Source organism: Penicillium vulpinum (assembly GCF_028829585.1).
Source record: "Penicillium vulpinum strain IBT 29486 chromosome Unknown utg000001l_segment0_segment0, whole genome shotgun sequence".
NCBI classification, from domain to species: Eukaryota; Fungi; Ascomycota; class Eurotiomycetes; order Eurotiales; family Aspergillaceae; genus Penicillium; species Penicillium vulpinum.
Genome location: NW_026643241.1, coordinates 6,895,716 through 6,908,527, shown reverse-complemented (window position 1 = coordinate 6,908,527; position 12,812 = coordinate 6,895,716). Strand labels below are relative to the sequence as shown.

The following is a 12,812-nucleotide window of genomic DNA, read 5'->3' as shown; positions in this document are numbered from 1 at the left end:
ACATGGTATATATTGTGAAAACTAGGAGGCAAGAAGCAGATGCATCGCTTAACGTCACATCCCCCCACCAATCAAGCTAGGATATAAATAAACTCGCACAATTACATGAGGTACGTTGAAGAATGCGTGTGCCTATAGTTCGGTGTCCACACCGAATCCAAACCTCGAGCCATGGCGTGAAAGAAGGTCCATGCAGACAAGCCAGGCTCGGTGCGAAGAAAGGTCTTTGGCCGACATCACTTTCAACCAGCGAGTCGCTTTTTTGATCTTCTTAGTGATATCAACAGCCTTGATGGTGCCTATATGAGTGCGCGTGAATAGTTCAGTGAGGAGGATGGTAGTCGATTGCATGATGTTGTGCATGATGCACCACCATGGGGCAACGCCATACAGCCAGGTTGTTTCAGGCTCCTCGGGCAGCAGTTCGAGCATTTGACCTGCCATTTGAACACACAAGGCTGCCATCTGGTCACACGCCATTCCTGGGGAGTTTGCTTCAGATGATTGTTGAAATAAACGGCGGATACAAGGCTGCAAGATTAGCAGTTTGGTGGCGTAGAATCGGAAAGCAAGACAAGTACGCAGTTGTAGAACTTGATTTTTTGTGTCTAGCGCTGTGAAATCGAACTCCGTCGGGAGACGAGACAGCCAGTTGTCAGCTTGGTTGTTTAGCTTGGAAATAGCAATTTCAATCTCATGCCATGACTGTCGCATTGCTCTAGGAGCATACAGGATATTAATAGCCTCCCGTAAGAGATGAGCTAGGTCCACTGCGTACAGAAAGTATAGAGGAGATTTGGGTGCCAAATTCTCTGTCCCAATCTGATTCGCCTTTTCTTCTTGTTTTCTATTGGCGGGCACTTGCTGTCCCGGGGTGTTTGGAGCCATACTCTCCCTTGGTGGATTCATTGTGGCATCGGAAATTAAAGAGGCGAAAAAGGCACTTCGAGCCCTTTGGTTGACAATAAGTTGCACAAAACGTTGATCTCCAAACTCCTCCTCGGCGAAGGGGAGAGGCAGGGGCGTGGAGCAAAAAATATCCCCTGTGCTAGGTGGACGGCCGGTCATCTCGCATAGCACAACATCCAACATAAACAGCGCCCACCAAACCCGACATCGAAGTTCCTTCGAGCAGTGTGTGGTGCTCTCGCCCTCGCTTCGAATGTTTAGACCCATGGTCACCGCCGATCGAATCGCAATGCCAATGAGTCTCCATGACCTAAATGAGTCCCATAGATCAGATATAGATCACTCAGAAATTGAGGAAGGGGAGTGGCGGGAAAGACCAACCTGTTAACTTGTCCCACCGATATGAGGTAAAAAGCAGCCAGGCCCTCCACCTGTGCCTGTTGCAAGTCGGGATGGTTTAGCAACACGTTACCTACATTCAGCCTCCACGCCCGTGCAAAATAAGTCTGATGGTCATCGCAGTTTGGTTGGGGCTGATTGACAAGAAAGAAATGTCTGGTCGCAATGGCAAAGACGAGGTTTAGCACTATAATCCATCGTTTCCCAGGTCGCACATTCGGATTCGTATAGAAGGATCGATATTGATTTAGGAAGATTGCCTTTCCAATAACCGGAAAGGAAGGATGAACGATGTTGAAGTAGGTGTCAACGAGCCTGTTAGCAATTTGTTGTGGTGGCCGGCGTGCGAGGTCGATATCTTCGACAACCAAAATTTCCGACTTATCTTGGAAGTAATTCACGGAAGAGATCGAAGGGCGTTCAGAGGTCTCTGTTGTTTTCAAACTTTTATGATCAAGATCGCGTTTGAGTCTGTACAACCATGCCATCTCCGAATGTTCGCCCACAAATCCCGTCGCCTGTACTTTCTCATCACGGTTGAAGTCCTCTTCAGTGTAGTCTACAGCCCCCGAGGGAATAGATATACCAGCACCTGTATGGGGAAAAAGCACTTCGTTGATATGGCTTGATGGATTTGTGGATAAGGTAGGGGTAGGGGTAAGGGGAATAGCTTGGGTGAGCGGAGTGCGCGCGTTTAGCTCCCTCAGTGTTTGATCCACCTGTTCGGCCGACAAGACATCGAGCTTAGGATAAATATCGCGGATCAAAGCATCAAATATTTCAACCCGTGTAGTTAGATCATTCAGCTGCCTATCGCCTGTTAGAGAGAAAAGTATTGAAGATGAAAACATTACGTACTTCACCATCCTTTCCCTTTTCCGATCGCCATACGAGCACTGAACACTGGCATCCAGACACCGATGACAGGCTGGACGATGGCCACTACATTTGGCCTTTTGTTCGCGACAATTTTCACAAGCCCGACTAACCCGACCACTGGTAGTCCAACTACTGGGCTGTGAGGTCCGAGGGATAGCCACCTTAGGATTCACGCGGTCGCTGATGGATAAATGATCACGGATATCACGGGTAGGGATAGTTTCGGTAAACTGAACGGGAGAAGGTTGCGGGTATTCAGGCACGGCCCAATCGTAATTGAATTCATTTTCCAAATTCGAATATTCGGAATACGGGACAAAGTTCTCACTCATATCGTTGCCAGATATAAGCCAAAAGGGTTCCAATGTTTGATAAGAATGATTTTTCCTCAGGCGCGACACGCTAAACGCTAGCGGAACTTCCAACTCATAGGCCACACTAGAAGACCACGGAAAAAGAACCGACCCCTTGCACAAGAATAAAAAAAAAAAGCCAAAATACAAAAAATACAAAGTAGAGGATACCCCTTCTGTGGGTATTCACAAGTGGATTTCAACCGAAATGGCGACTTCTGGTATGCTGGAGGTCTTTGCCGGTTCGCCACTAACGCGAATAAACGCTTGGCTTTGCATTTTGGATTGTATTTTTGACACATCATGGATATTGTAAACTCTTCCGTATTGTGATGGATTTTATCATGAGCAATGGTATATGTTTTCTGTACGAGCCATTCAGGTTTTTCCTTGGGTCGGCAGCATCCAGGATTTCCATACCTATAGTTATACGAGACCTGCTCTCTGATAGGCCGCGTGGGACTGATGGTGTCCCTGTACTAGAGACAATTCCGTCGTGGCGCTGGGCATTCCAAATCATATCGCCCTCATTTCGATCCGAGAATCACCGGTATTCCAAAACTTGGTGGCATTCAAGTTATCCTTGTTCGAGGGCCCAGCAGGATACATGAATTGATTTTCATGAAGCAATATTGTTTTTTTGGCGAGAAGAACCGGATACTGCACCCAGTAGGATTGGCCTGCGGGTTTCCTCTCCCTTCAAGGCCTTTGCAAAGTTTTGAACAAGGGTCGTTGCTGTGCTTTCAGACCCCGGAAACACCGAAGCTTCTGATAGGACCTTTCTGTGTCAGATATTCAATGCTTTTCTTTCAATCACATTGTCTTCTTGTCTTTCCAACTTGCCTCTGGGTGGGTCGACTCGCCATAAAATGGAAGACCCACTGATGCCGGCACAATCACCCATACCCAAGCAAGACAACAAATCATCACGACCCAATTGATAGAACTGACTTTTTTTTGGATTTCTGGATATCTTGTATCAACGGGTCGACGGTTCGTGCTTTAGTTAATCAGCTGCGGTGGACAGTCGGGCAGCTGGATGTCTGCAGCATTGCTAGCACGGCCTGCGATCTGCAAGGCATTGTGAGAACCAAAAGTCTGCATTTAGCATTTAAGCCAGGCAACACGGACGACACAATCGTGATTCTAAGCGTCTGTCTGATATCAATACTGTAAGTCTGAGGAGAAGTGCCGTGTTATGAAGCCGTGGTGTTCACACCTCACTGCAAGCTGTGCTCAAAACTGATGGATTGACTGAGCCACACAGTATTTCCAGGCTATGGGAGTGCCTTAAGCCCTCGGGGACACATTGGAAGCATGGAAGAATCTGCGATCTTGCTGGACGAATGTTAACCCGTGGGTGTGCCACCCTGTTATATCACTCGAGGGGACTTGGGTGCACTAAGCAGGAAAACAGCTCCCGTGACAATGCACCAGTGCATGAATCTAACCGAAGACCAATTTTGTCCATCGAGCGCGAAAATCCTCGAGACATTTTCAGTTCATACTAGCAGTTATAATACCGGAATCTTCAAGGCTTTAGGATGCCTGATGGACTCCGGGGCAATGCGCCCGTTGCTCTTTCTTTTTCTGTTAGTGCAACACGTGAAAATCCACCGTAATTCAGTGCTCGTTCTTCTTGGGAACAATTGGAGATGAATTGGAACAAATCAAGGTCTGTGTTGAGGGTAATGAAGAGGTGTTGTTCAGATTGGGTTTGGGAGACGATGGACAAGAGTTAGGGGCCCCCGGAAATCAACCCGTATGCGGGAAAGACATAAAACCAGAATACGGTGGTGCTACTATTATATTACGGTATCGACACTTGATACCGCAGCATTACGGTAGGAAGTGGGTAGCATAGTAAGCAATGGTAATAATCTGGTAGAAGCACCGTAGCTATATTGATATAGTAGCTAAGCCTCTAATCTTGTAGCCGGAAGTGATACGTAGCTTGGAAATTATAGTATCGAGGAAAATACGTAGGGAAGCACTGCTACGTAGCGCTACGGTAGTCAAATTGGTGATACGTAGCGATACCGTAGCAAGGCGTATTGATACTATTCAGGTATCCCGCCCACCTGACAGTAGGGAGAGCTCCTTCCCCCAGAGGCCTACACAACTTCAAATAGCACAGCCTTTTACCAATTATATAGCAAATAGCTCAGTTGGTATATAGACTACATAGTAGTTCTGCAACACGCGGGTAACCCCAATACTTGTCAAAAAAAAAAAAGTAGTACTTTAAAATAACTAGTAATTATATAGTAAAAATATGTACCGTAGTAAATTACTAGTTGACGTATTTCACTACCGAGCCGGCCATACCACCGAGCCGGCCACCCCAAAACACCATAGTAAATGCGATATATTCCACATTTATCTCAACAACCATATGTTTATTCTATCTCCCCGTTTGTCGATAGTTATTGATAAGACTTATTAGCACTATATATTAATTTCAAAGAGAGTAGAATACTATCTTACTATCATTTCGAAAATTACCGAAAATTACGTTCCTAAAAGCTAGAAATATATATATCGCAGTTATAAAGATACGAAATTCCCCCAAACTACCTAAAAATGCTAGATATCACCTGTAAAGCACTACGCTATCAGGAAAAGGCCCTATAGACCACGGTTATTGAGAGATCAAGTTGTAATTTATCGCATTTACTATGGTGTTTTGGGGTGGCCGGCTCGGTGGTGTGGGGCTCGGTAGTGAAATACGTTAACGTACTTCACCACCGAGTGGTCCACACCCCCGAGTGGTCCATCGCAGAACACATAGTAAATACAACATATTCAACATTTATATCTCAACAACCATGTTTGTATTTTGGCTCTTTGTTTGTCGATAGTCATTGATAAGACTTATTAGTATTTTATATCAATTTTAAAGAAAGTGGAAAGTTATGTACCTATCATTTCAAAATTTACCGATAATTACGTTGCAAAAAGCTCAAAATATATATACCTCAATCAACAAGTTATATAGATTCCTAAAACTCCGTAAAGAGACAATATATTACTTCAAAAGCATAAAGCTATAAGTAAATTGCTACATAGACTACTGTTGTTGAGATATGATGTTGTAATTTATCGTATTTACTATGTGTTTTGTGGTGGACCACTCGGTGGTGAAATACGTTAGTTAGTAACTACTGAAACCCCCGTGTTGCTTAGTAAGCAGGCAATCAAGTCACATGATTACGAATTGCTATGTTTTTAAGTCACGTTTTTGCCACAGCTACCGTAGCTGCTACGTAGCGGTAGACCTTGATAGCGTAGCGCTACGTAGCAAAGGCCTGATACCGCAATGTTGACGATACTGTATTGCTGAAAACTACTGTAATAAGTGAGTAGCAAGTGGCTACGGTATTGAAGGCTGATACGGTAATATCATAGTAGTGTTACAGTATTTGGGTTTTACGTCTTTCCCGCATGGGAATGGAGCCAATTAAGTGGTGTCAACGGGTCCTATGGAAGAGCCCTGGAGACTAATATTTCTCCGCCCTGTTTGGGCAAAATTCTAATTTTCGATATAAGCCGGTCAATAGTGCCAGAAAAACTTGTTGAAGAAATACAACTACTTACGTCTTTGACCTACCCAAGGGGATTACGATCAAGTACACCCATACTCACAAGACAATCGCTTTCCCTTCCTTTTTGACACCAATGGATACCTACTATGCCTAAAGACGAAACTCATAACTATTGGGGGCTTAGATTTGGTCCTTCAAGCTCGCGTCGAGTTAGGTATTCCGCCACCGCTATAGGGGTTTGTATGTCTGTATGTGTGTGTGAGAGGCTCCAACATCAATGGCTTGATTTGTGATTTATATAAAAGTCTATCCAAAAAGACTATCAGGGCATGGAACCCTGTGATCATTTATTTTAGCCCTCGTCTAACAGGAATTACACTCACAATCTATACCGTGTGCAGTTACTCAAATCCCCCAAGGTAAAAGCCATCAGAGTACAAAAGGAAGTAGAAAGAATGCCTAAGATCACAGGTATAAAATCTTCTCTTGGTTGCCCATTAATCTTGATGGATTATTTAATTCTACAACTAACCATTGTTCTGAATGCAGTCCACCCGAGAGACAATCTCCTTGTCCTAGCAGAAGCTACAGCCTCGTGCTTTAATGCTTCATGCCTACAGCGTCCAAAAAAAAAGAGCACACCAACTAGAACAGGTCATACATCCACCCTTGTTTACTTTGCGTGCGGGGCTGGTACTAGAACCCTGTGATTTAGGAGTGCTCGGAATTAGCAGTTAAATGCTTGTTTCCCCCCAGAATTCAACCATCTTCGTCATTTTCTACATGGACTCTTGGTATAGCACAATAATTTATTGGCTGTTGACTCAATTAATTCAATTCGTATGATACCTGGAAATCAATCACTGCTATTGTATGATACGACATTTATAGTGTATATTTTGCCTCAGGCATTAATATCATGTGATCGTAATAATTCACGTGACCGTTATATCTCCCCTTTGCAAAGGCTATCTCTTGCAAGACCTCATGGACGCATTCTGATATTTGAATTAACTAATTGAAGTGAAATGCAAGCATAAAGGTACACAGAAATGTCTTTGCGCGGGCCCATGCGGCGGTCGCACCTGAGGCAAGTCAGTGCGGCGAGCTTGGAGAGCAGCTCCACCCACTCCCTAGCGACTTCGAACCGTGACCACGATCACGACCAAGCCACAGATGATCGGACTGTCAGGCTGTCCTCGGCAAGCTGGACGCGGCACCAATGTGCGCTTTGGGTGCACGATGAGACGTTCTCGCGTGAAGAGATTTTGTTGAATCCATCGGCTTTCGGCGAAACTGAAGTGCAAGTTGGCGACGTCGTCGAGATCCTGCCTATGCGGGGAGCTGGCGATGCTGGCTATTCTACTCTAAAGCCTGAAGCAGCTCTGAAAGCTGGTCGCGAGAATCATACCGAACTCAACTCGGCGTCTCAAGCGGATGGCAGCTCAAAATTCAAGACTCCACTGCAGAGCCGTTGTCTATTTGTGGTGAAGGCCTTGCCGCCAGAAACCAAGGCTCGGAATCCTCAATTAGAGATTTCAGTGACAAATAATATTGCCAACATCTTTGGCTTCAAGAACAGAACGCAAGTTCTATTGTCGATTGTGGATCGAGACCAATGTGCAGCATCTCATGTCGATATCGCCTTCCGCGATCAATACATGGTCCGATCGGACATGTGGAGACTAGTCATGTCGGAGTTATCAGATAAAATCATATACAAAGGACAAAAGATCATGTTTATGGGGAGCATCAAAGCCACGGTCAAGAACATTTTTATCCGAGAGAAGAAATGTCTCTCGGGATATTTCTCGCCACAAACAATCCCTATCTTCCGAAGCGAGTCTGCAAAATATGTTCTATTTATCCAAATGTCAAAAGAAATGTGGGACTTTGACTCGGAAGGGACTGGTGACATCCTCTTCAGTCGGGTTATCAACGGTTTCCTACCGGAGCTCTTCAAAAGATGGGCTAATTCGGACGCAAAACACCTGGTGACCATTGTGTTGTTCACTCGAGTCGAATATGATAAACACAACAATCCAAGTCAGCATAAACGCAGCACTGGGAACTTAAACAGCAAATTCGGACCAAACCAAGTTCCGACTCGAGATTTCTACCGTGTGGTGGTTAATGATATGGCAAGCGGCCATTGGACAACCATTCTAGACGAGCTAAAAAAGGAATTCAGGACCTTTTTGCGAGATGTGTCAATCCTGAAAACGGACGATGTCGATGTTATATCTGGCAGTGGTATCAAAGCCTCTCCCAAGCCAAATATGGCGACCATTGCCGGACACCCAAGTTCAGCTCTACGGGGAAACATCTTGGAGGCCATTCATCTCGCCTCTGCACACCTGGCTTTCGACCATATCGATCGAGACATGGTCCACACTGGCACCTCAATCATTGTTATCACCCCCGGTAGTGGGGTTTTCGAGGTCTCTTACGAGTCCTTGGCTTCTACAACAGAAGCCCTTGCGAACCGAGGCATAGCAATTGATTTGGTCTGCTTGAGTCCGATGCCTCTGCATTCTGTGCCACTCTTTAAATATCGAGAGCCAATGGAGCGAGATTCTGAGCATTCAGGAGTGGCCCGATCCAGTGAAATTAATAGGGATAAGATGTCTTCTGACATACATCATTCCCTGTCAAGCGTTGTTAGCAGATCATCATATCTTTCTCCAAGCTCATACCTAGCTGCAAGCAGAATGAGGGAACGAGCACCACCTCAAGCTAAAGATTGGAGCTTTGGTATTCCTCATTGGCTTGACATATCCTATTGGAACCCTGAAACATACAGAGAGGCCCGGCGAATCTTAAAAAAAGACCCAAATGCGCCTATCTCTCTTACCGTCACTCGGCCATCAAAGGCCTTCACGCCACGAGTGCGCATGTATGAGATCCAAATGATGGGAGTCATGGAAAGTGAACAAGCAAACATCACAATTCCTTATCTTACTGAAGGGCGCGGTGGATCAAGACCTCGTGGATCTTGGCCCGGTTACAGTTCAGCTACTCGTGCTCCCCCTAAAGCCCGTTTTGTGACCCCTTCGTCGTTCAAGGCACAGCTTAGTGACAGTCTTCGCCCAGGATCCTTTATTCAAAACGTGGCAGACCAAAATGAATCGCAAACTCGAGATACGCAGAGTTCACGCAAGGCAGTGATGTCTTGGATGGACCAATACGATGAAAACCTTTTCGCTGTCTCTCCGAGACGGCACCAGGCTACCAAAGCGTCCAAGGCAAAACGACCCAGTGAATCAGAAGTCCAGGCTGCTGGCGGCGGAGTGCATGAACGGTTATCTGCCCGCTCCATCACGCGCCTCCGCCATCATGAAACAAATCCAGCAGACGAGAATGATTCTTTGCACTCTGGACCTCGAAGAATTGACTCGAATATGACTACACCAAAAAGCCCAAGCTCGGGCAAGAGCATGTCTCCCATAAAACCAGCGTTGAAAAAGACGCCAGGGCCCATGGTCTCACGGATTTCTCGGACGATTAGCTTTGCACTTCGAGGCTTGAGCGCTACTCCCCCGAGAGCCTCGCCGAGTACAGGAGTCAATGTGGAACATGCTAGTGCTATGCCCATGACAAACCAAAGGACCCCTGCTGGGTCAATCTCCGATGCCAGGAGTATCACTTCTTTGAGCCCGTCAGAAACAGCATCGACTACATCAGTCTTCGAGGTACTTTCGACATCTTCAACACCCGCCAAGTCCTCCCAGACTCCTGCTAAGCCAATTTCTATCAAAATACCTCCCAAAAGTTCACCAAAGGAATCCGAACCGCCAGAACAGGTGGGCCCCCTTGGATCACTGCCAGTGGAAACGGCAGCGAATGAGGTCGATCGGGGCCATGGTGAAGAGCATTTGAACGGTCACAGGCCCGAAATAACCCTCAATTATAGCCTACGCGAGCCGTATGCGCGGAACTCCCCAAGCAAAGCGTTGTCTCCGTGGGTCCGATCCGTAAACCCGTGCAATACCCCTAAAGATGTGCTGCGGGATACTAGTTGGTTTGGTCGTTGGCAACATGCGTATCCTCGCCCTCCACACGTGGCTGTGGTAAAATGGAAAAGCTTAAAGTCTCCCGCGGTGCTTCCATTGACAACAGAAGAATTTCCGACAGCTAGTGTGCTTGCTTCAGACTATCTACAGACACCATATCGTGTCTTCCCAAATGAAGATTCCGAAGGCATTGAAGCGCCCAAGACGCGTGGAGTACTTTTACGAGAAATGATCTCGCTGCGGCTTTCTCATGGCTTCCAAATCATTGTTGGGAAACATGTCGCTGAAGTGTCCGCGCAGCCCGCCCTTGAATCATTGAATGTCTTCGATTTCCGAGGTCTAGAGCGCGATGGGCTTACAATGTTTCTCTCGAAGGGCAACACGATCCACCGTCTTGTCTGCATCCAAGATGGAGAAGTTGAAGTGACCCGCTTTACGCATCAAAACTCTGCGGTGATCACTTCTCCCAGAAAGCCTACCTTTACTCTCTATCAACCGGCGATGAAAACAATATTGAGCGCAGAATACGAAGTGAAAAATATCAAGCTGGATCCAACCTCCGAAGAGTACAACTGGAACTATGCCGATAATTATGTGGCTGGTCATCGAGATTATCTCCAAAACCCGACACAGCAGCTGCACTTCTGGCGAGTCCGTTATGTCTTGATTCCGCTTCAACTTCAGGCCAATTCTCGGCGAAATTTGCAAACTTCCCATGAGGATAACGAAGAAGAAATTCATTTGCTCGGGATCAGCCAACTGACCCATATCTGGCAACGGTTCAGATACGTGTCGCCCGAGGAAAAGCTTTTCGAGACGTCAAATCCCAAGCGAGACCAGAATCCTCTGAACATCATGTACCAAACACGCAATCCATCAGAGATCGTTACAGCAGAGCTGGATCGTTTGCTACTCACTGATCCAGGGCTTGATAATGCCCCTGCTCAGCTGTTACCCGAATCAGAACTATTAGACAGATCCAGCATCAGTCTTATGTCGTTGGCGCAAATTATCCAAGGTGAAAAGGGCGTCCGGATGATGGATCGACGGTGGCATTGGAGGTTACACTACAATTGCTTTATCGGGTTTGAATTCACAACCTGGCTGCTGCAAAACATACGCGATGTCGATACCCGTGAACAAGCAGTCAAATTCGGCAACGAGTTGATCGATCACGGTCTGTTCCAACATGTAGAAAAGAGACACAATTTCCGAGATGGCAATTATTTCTATCAAGTCTGTGCTGATTATCGTGTCACTCGTCCAGAGTCTCGAGGAAGCTGGTTCCCTCAGCTCAGATCAGACAAATCGATGCCGTCGACACCCGCCATTGGGACAGCCAAGGAGTCTCCTGCCAGCCTCAAAGCTCGATCAGACAGCATCGACGAGCGCATACCACAGACCCCCAGCACTCCTTCCAAGTCAAAGAATAAAGTCGCCATCATGCTGTCCAAATCCATGAAATTTGATGTTGATCCGCGCAAGCGGTCGAATCGGCCAGAAGTGATTGACCTTCACTGGGACCGACTCCATAACCCGGAGAATTGCTTCCATATCGAACTCAGCTGGATGAGCACGACTCCCAAGTTGATTGAAGATACCGTGCTTTCTTGGGCCTCGACTGCCGACAAATTCGGGCTGAAATTGGTACAGGTGCCGATCGCCGAAGCCTGTGCTATCGATAAGACGCAGCCATTCCGGAAACCCTACCGGATCAAACTCAAGGTCCCACCACCTAAAGGACCACTGCACACAGTATTTAACAATGCGTCATTTGCGCAACCAGGCCCACCGGATCGCCTATACTATCAGAAGGCCATATTGCGGAAATTTGATTTCGTACTAGACTTCGAAGCTAGCTCTGCATTCCCAGCAGATGTTGAAGTATGCTACTCCTGGGGAAAGCCCGATTACCTTTACCCGCAATTCATCCACCGAACCGGAAGCATCCTCGCACAAATCACCGATGAAGGCGATTTCCTTCTCCTGGCGAATCGGCTAGTAAGTACCCGCAGCACCGCGAGTCGAGACGCAGGCCGTTTTGAGAATCACAATCGGTCTGACTTCCGAGGCCGTGCGCCGAATCACGATGGACTTGACCGCGTCTCGCCCCGACTTTCCCCAATTACCCGGCCCGTGCATGACATTGGCAGCATCGGCAGCCCACTTACCCCATCTGGATCGGCAAGCATCGACTCGGCAAACCTGTACCGCGCTCCGGAACACATCCTTAACGGCATAGTTGAGTTCTGCAGCGACGCAGCCCAATTGGAGCAGTTCTACTCAGAGTCACATGTTCGTCCATTATCCACAAAGGTGGAGTCGACTACCACAAACCTAATGGATGCATCGATCCCGTCACTCGAGCTTCCTGCCAGCGTAGTCAGTCATCATATCTCACCGCCACCAGGGCTGCCATCCCGGATTACCCGCGAGTCGCGCGAGGGACTGATGTCACCGGACGCTACACGTGCCAGAGTTCGCGGGGAAAGTCTCAGTTACAATGCAAGCCCTAGGAGTGGCAGTCTACGACCCTTGATTTAACCATTCGAATATACCCATGCTCTGATGATTTTGTACCCAACTGAAATGTGATATTAGCTATGTTTTTTGTTTTGTTTTATAGTTGTACAATAGTGGCCATGAGACGAAACCATTGATTTTATTTGACCCCCACGTACTTCATATATAATTTTTTCTATTTTCGATTTCAA

General features: G+C 46.8%; 2 protein-coding genes across 2 annotated transcripts; one reads left to right on the top strand and one right to left on the bottom strand.

The window, feature by feature from the left end:
- Nucleotides 1-132: 132 nt before the first annotated feature.
- On the bottom strand, nucleotides 133-2,519 carry N7479_002470 (putative C6 transcription factor; the record flags this gene model as incomplete). The annotated part of the gene is made up of 3 exons (XM_057250167.1): nucleotides 133-1,219; nucleotides 1,291-2,118; nucleotides 2,167-2,519. 3 exons carry the CDS (start codon nucleotides 2,517-2,519, stop codon nucleotides 133-135), a joined length of 2,268 nt encoding a protein of 755 aa, XP_057114599.1.
- Nucleotides 2,520-7,137: 4,618 nt separating this feature from the next.
- iml1 (GTPase-activating protein IML1) lies at nucleotides 7,138-12,642 on the top strand (the record flags this gene model as incomplete). Its single annotated transcript, XM_057250166.1, has 1 exon — nucleotides 7,138-12,642. The coding sequence occupies one exon, from the start codon at nucleotides 7,138-7,140 to the stop codon at nucleotides 12,640-12,642; it is 5,505 nt and encodes a 1,834-aa protein (XP_057114598.1).
- Between the last annotated feature and the right edge of the window lie 170 nt (nucleotides 12,643-12,812).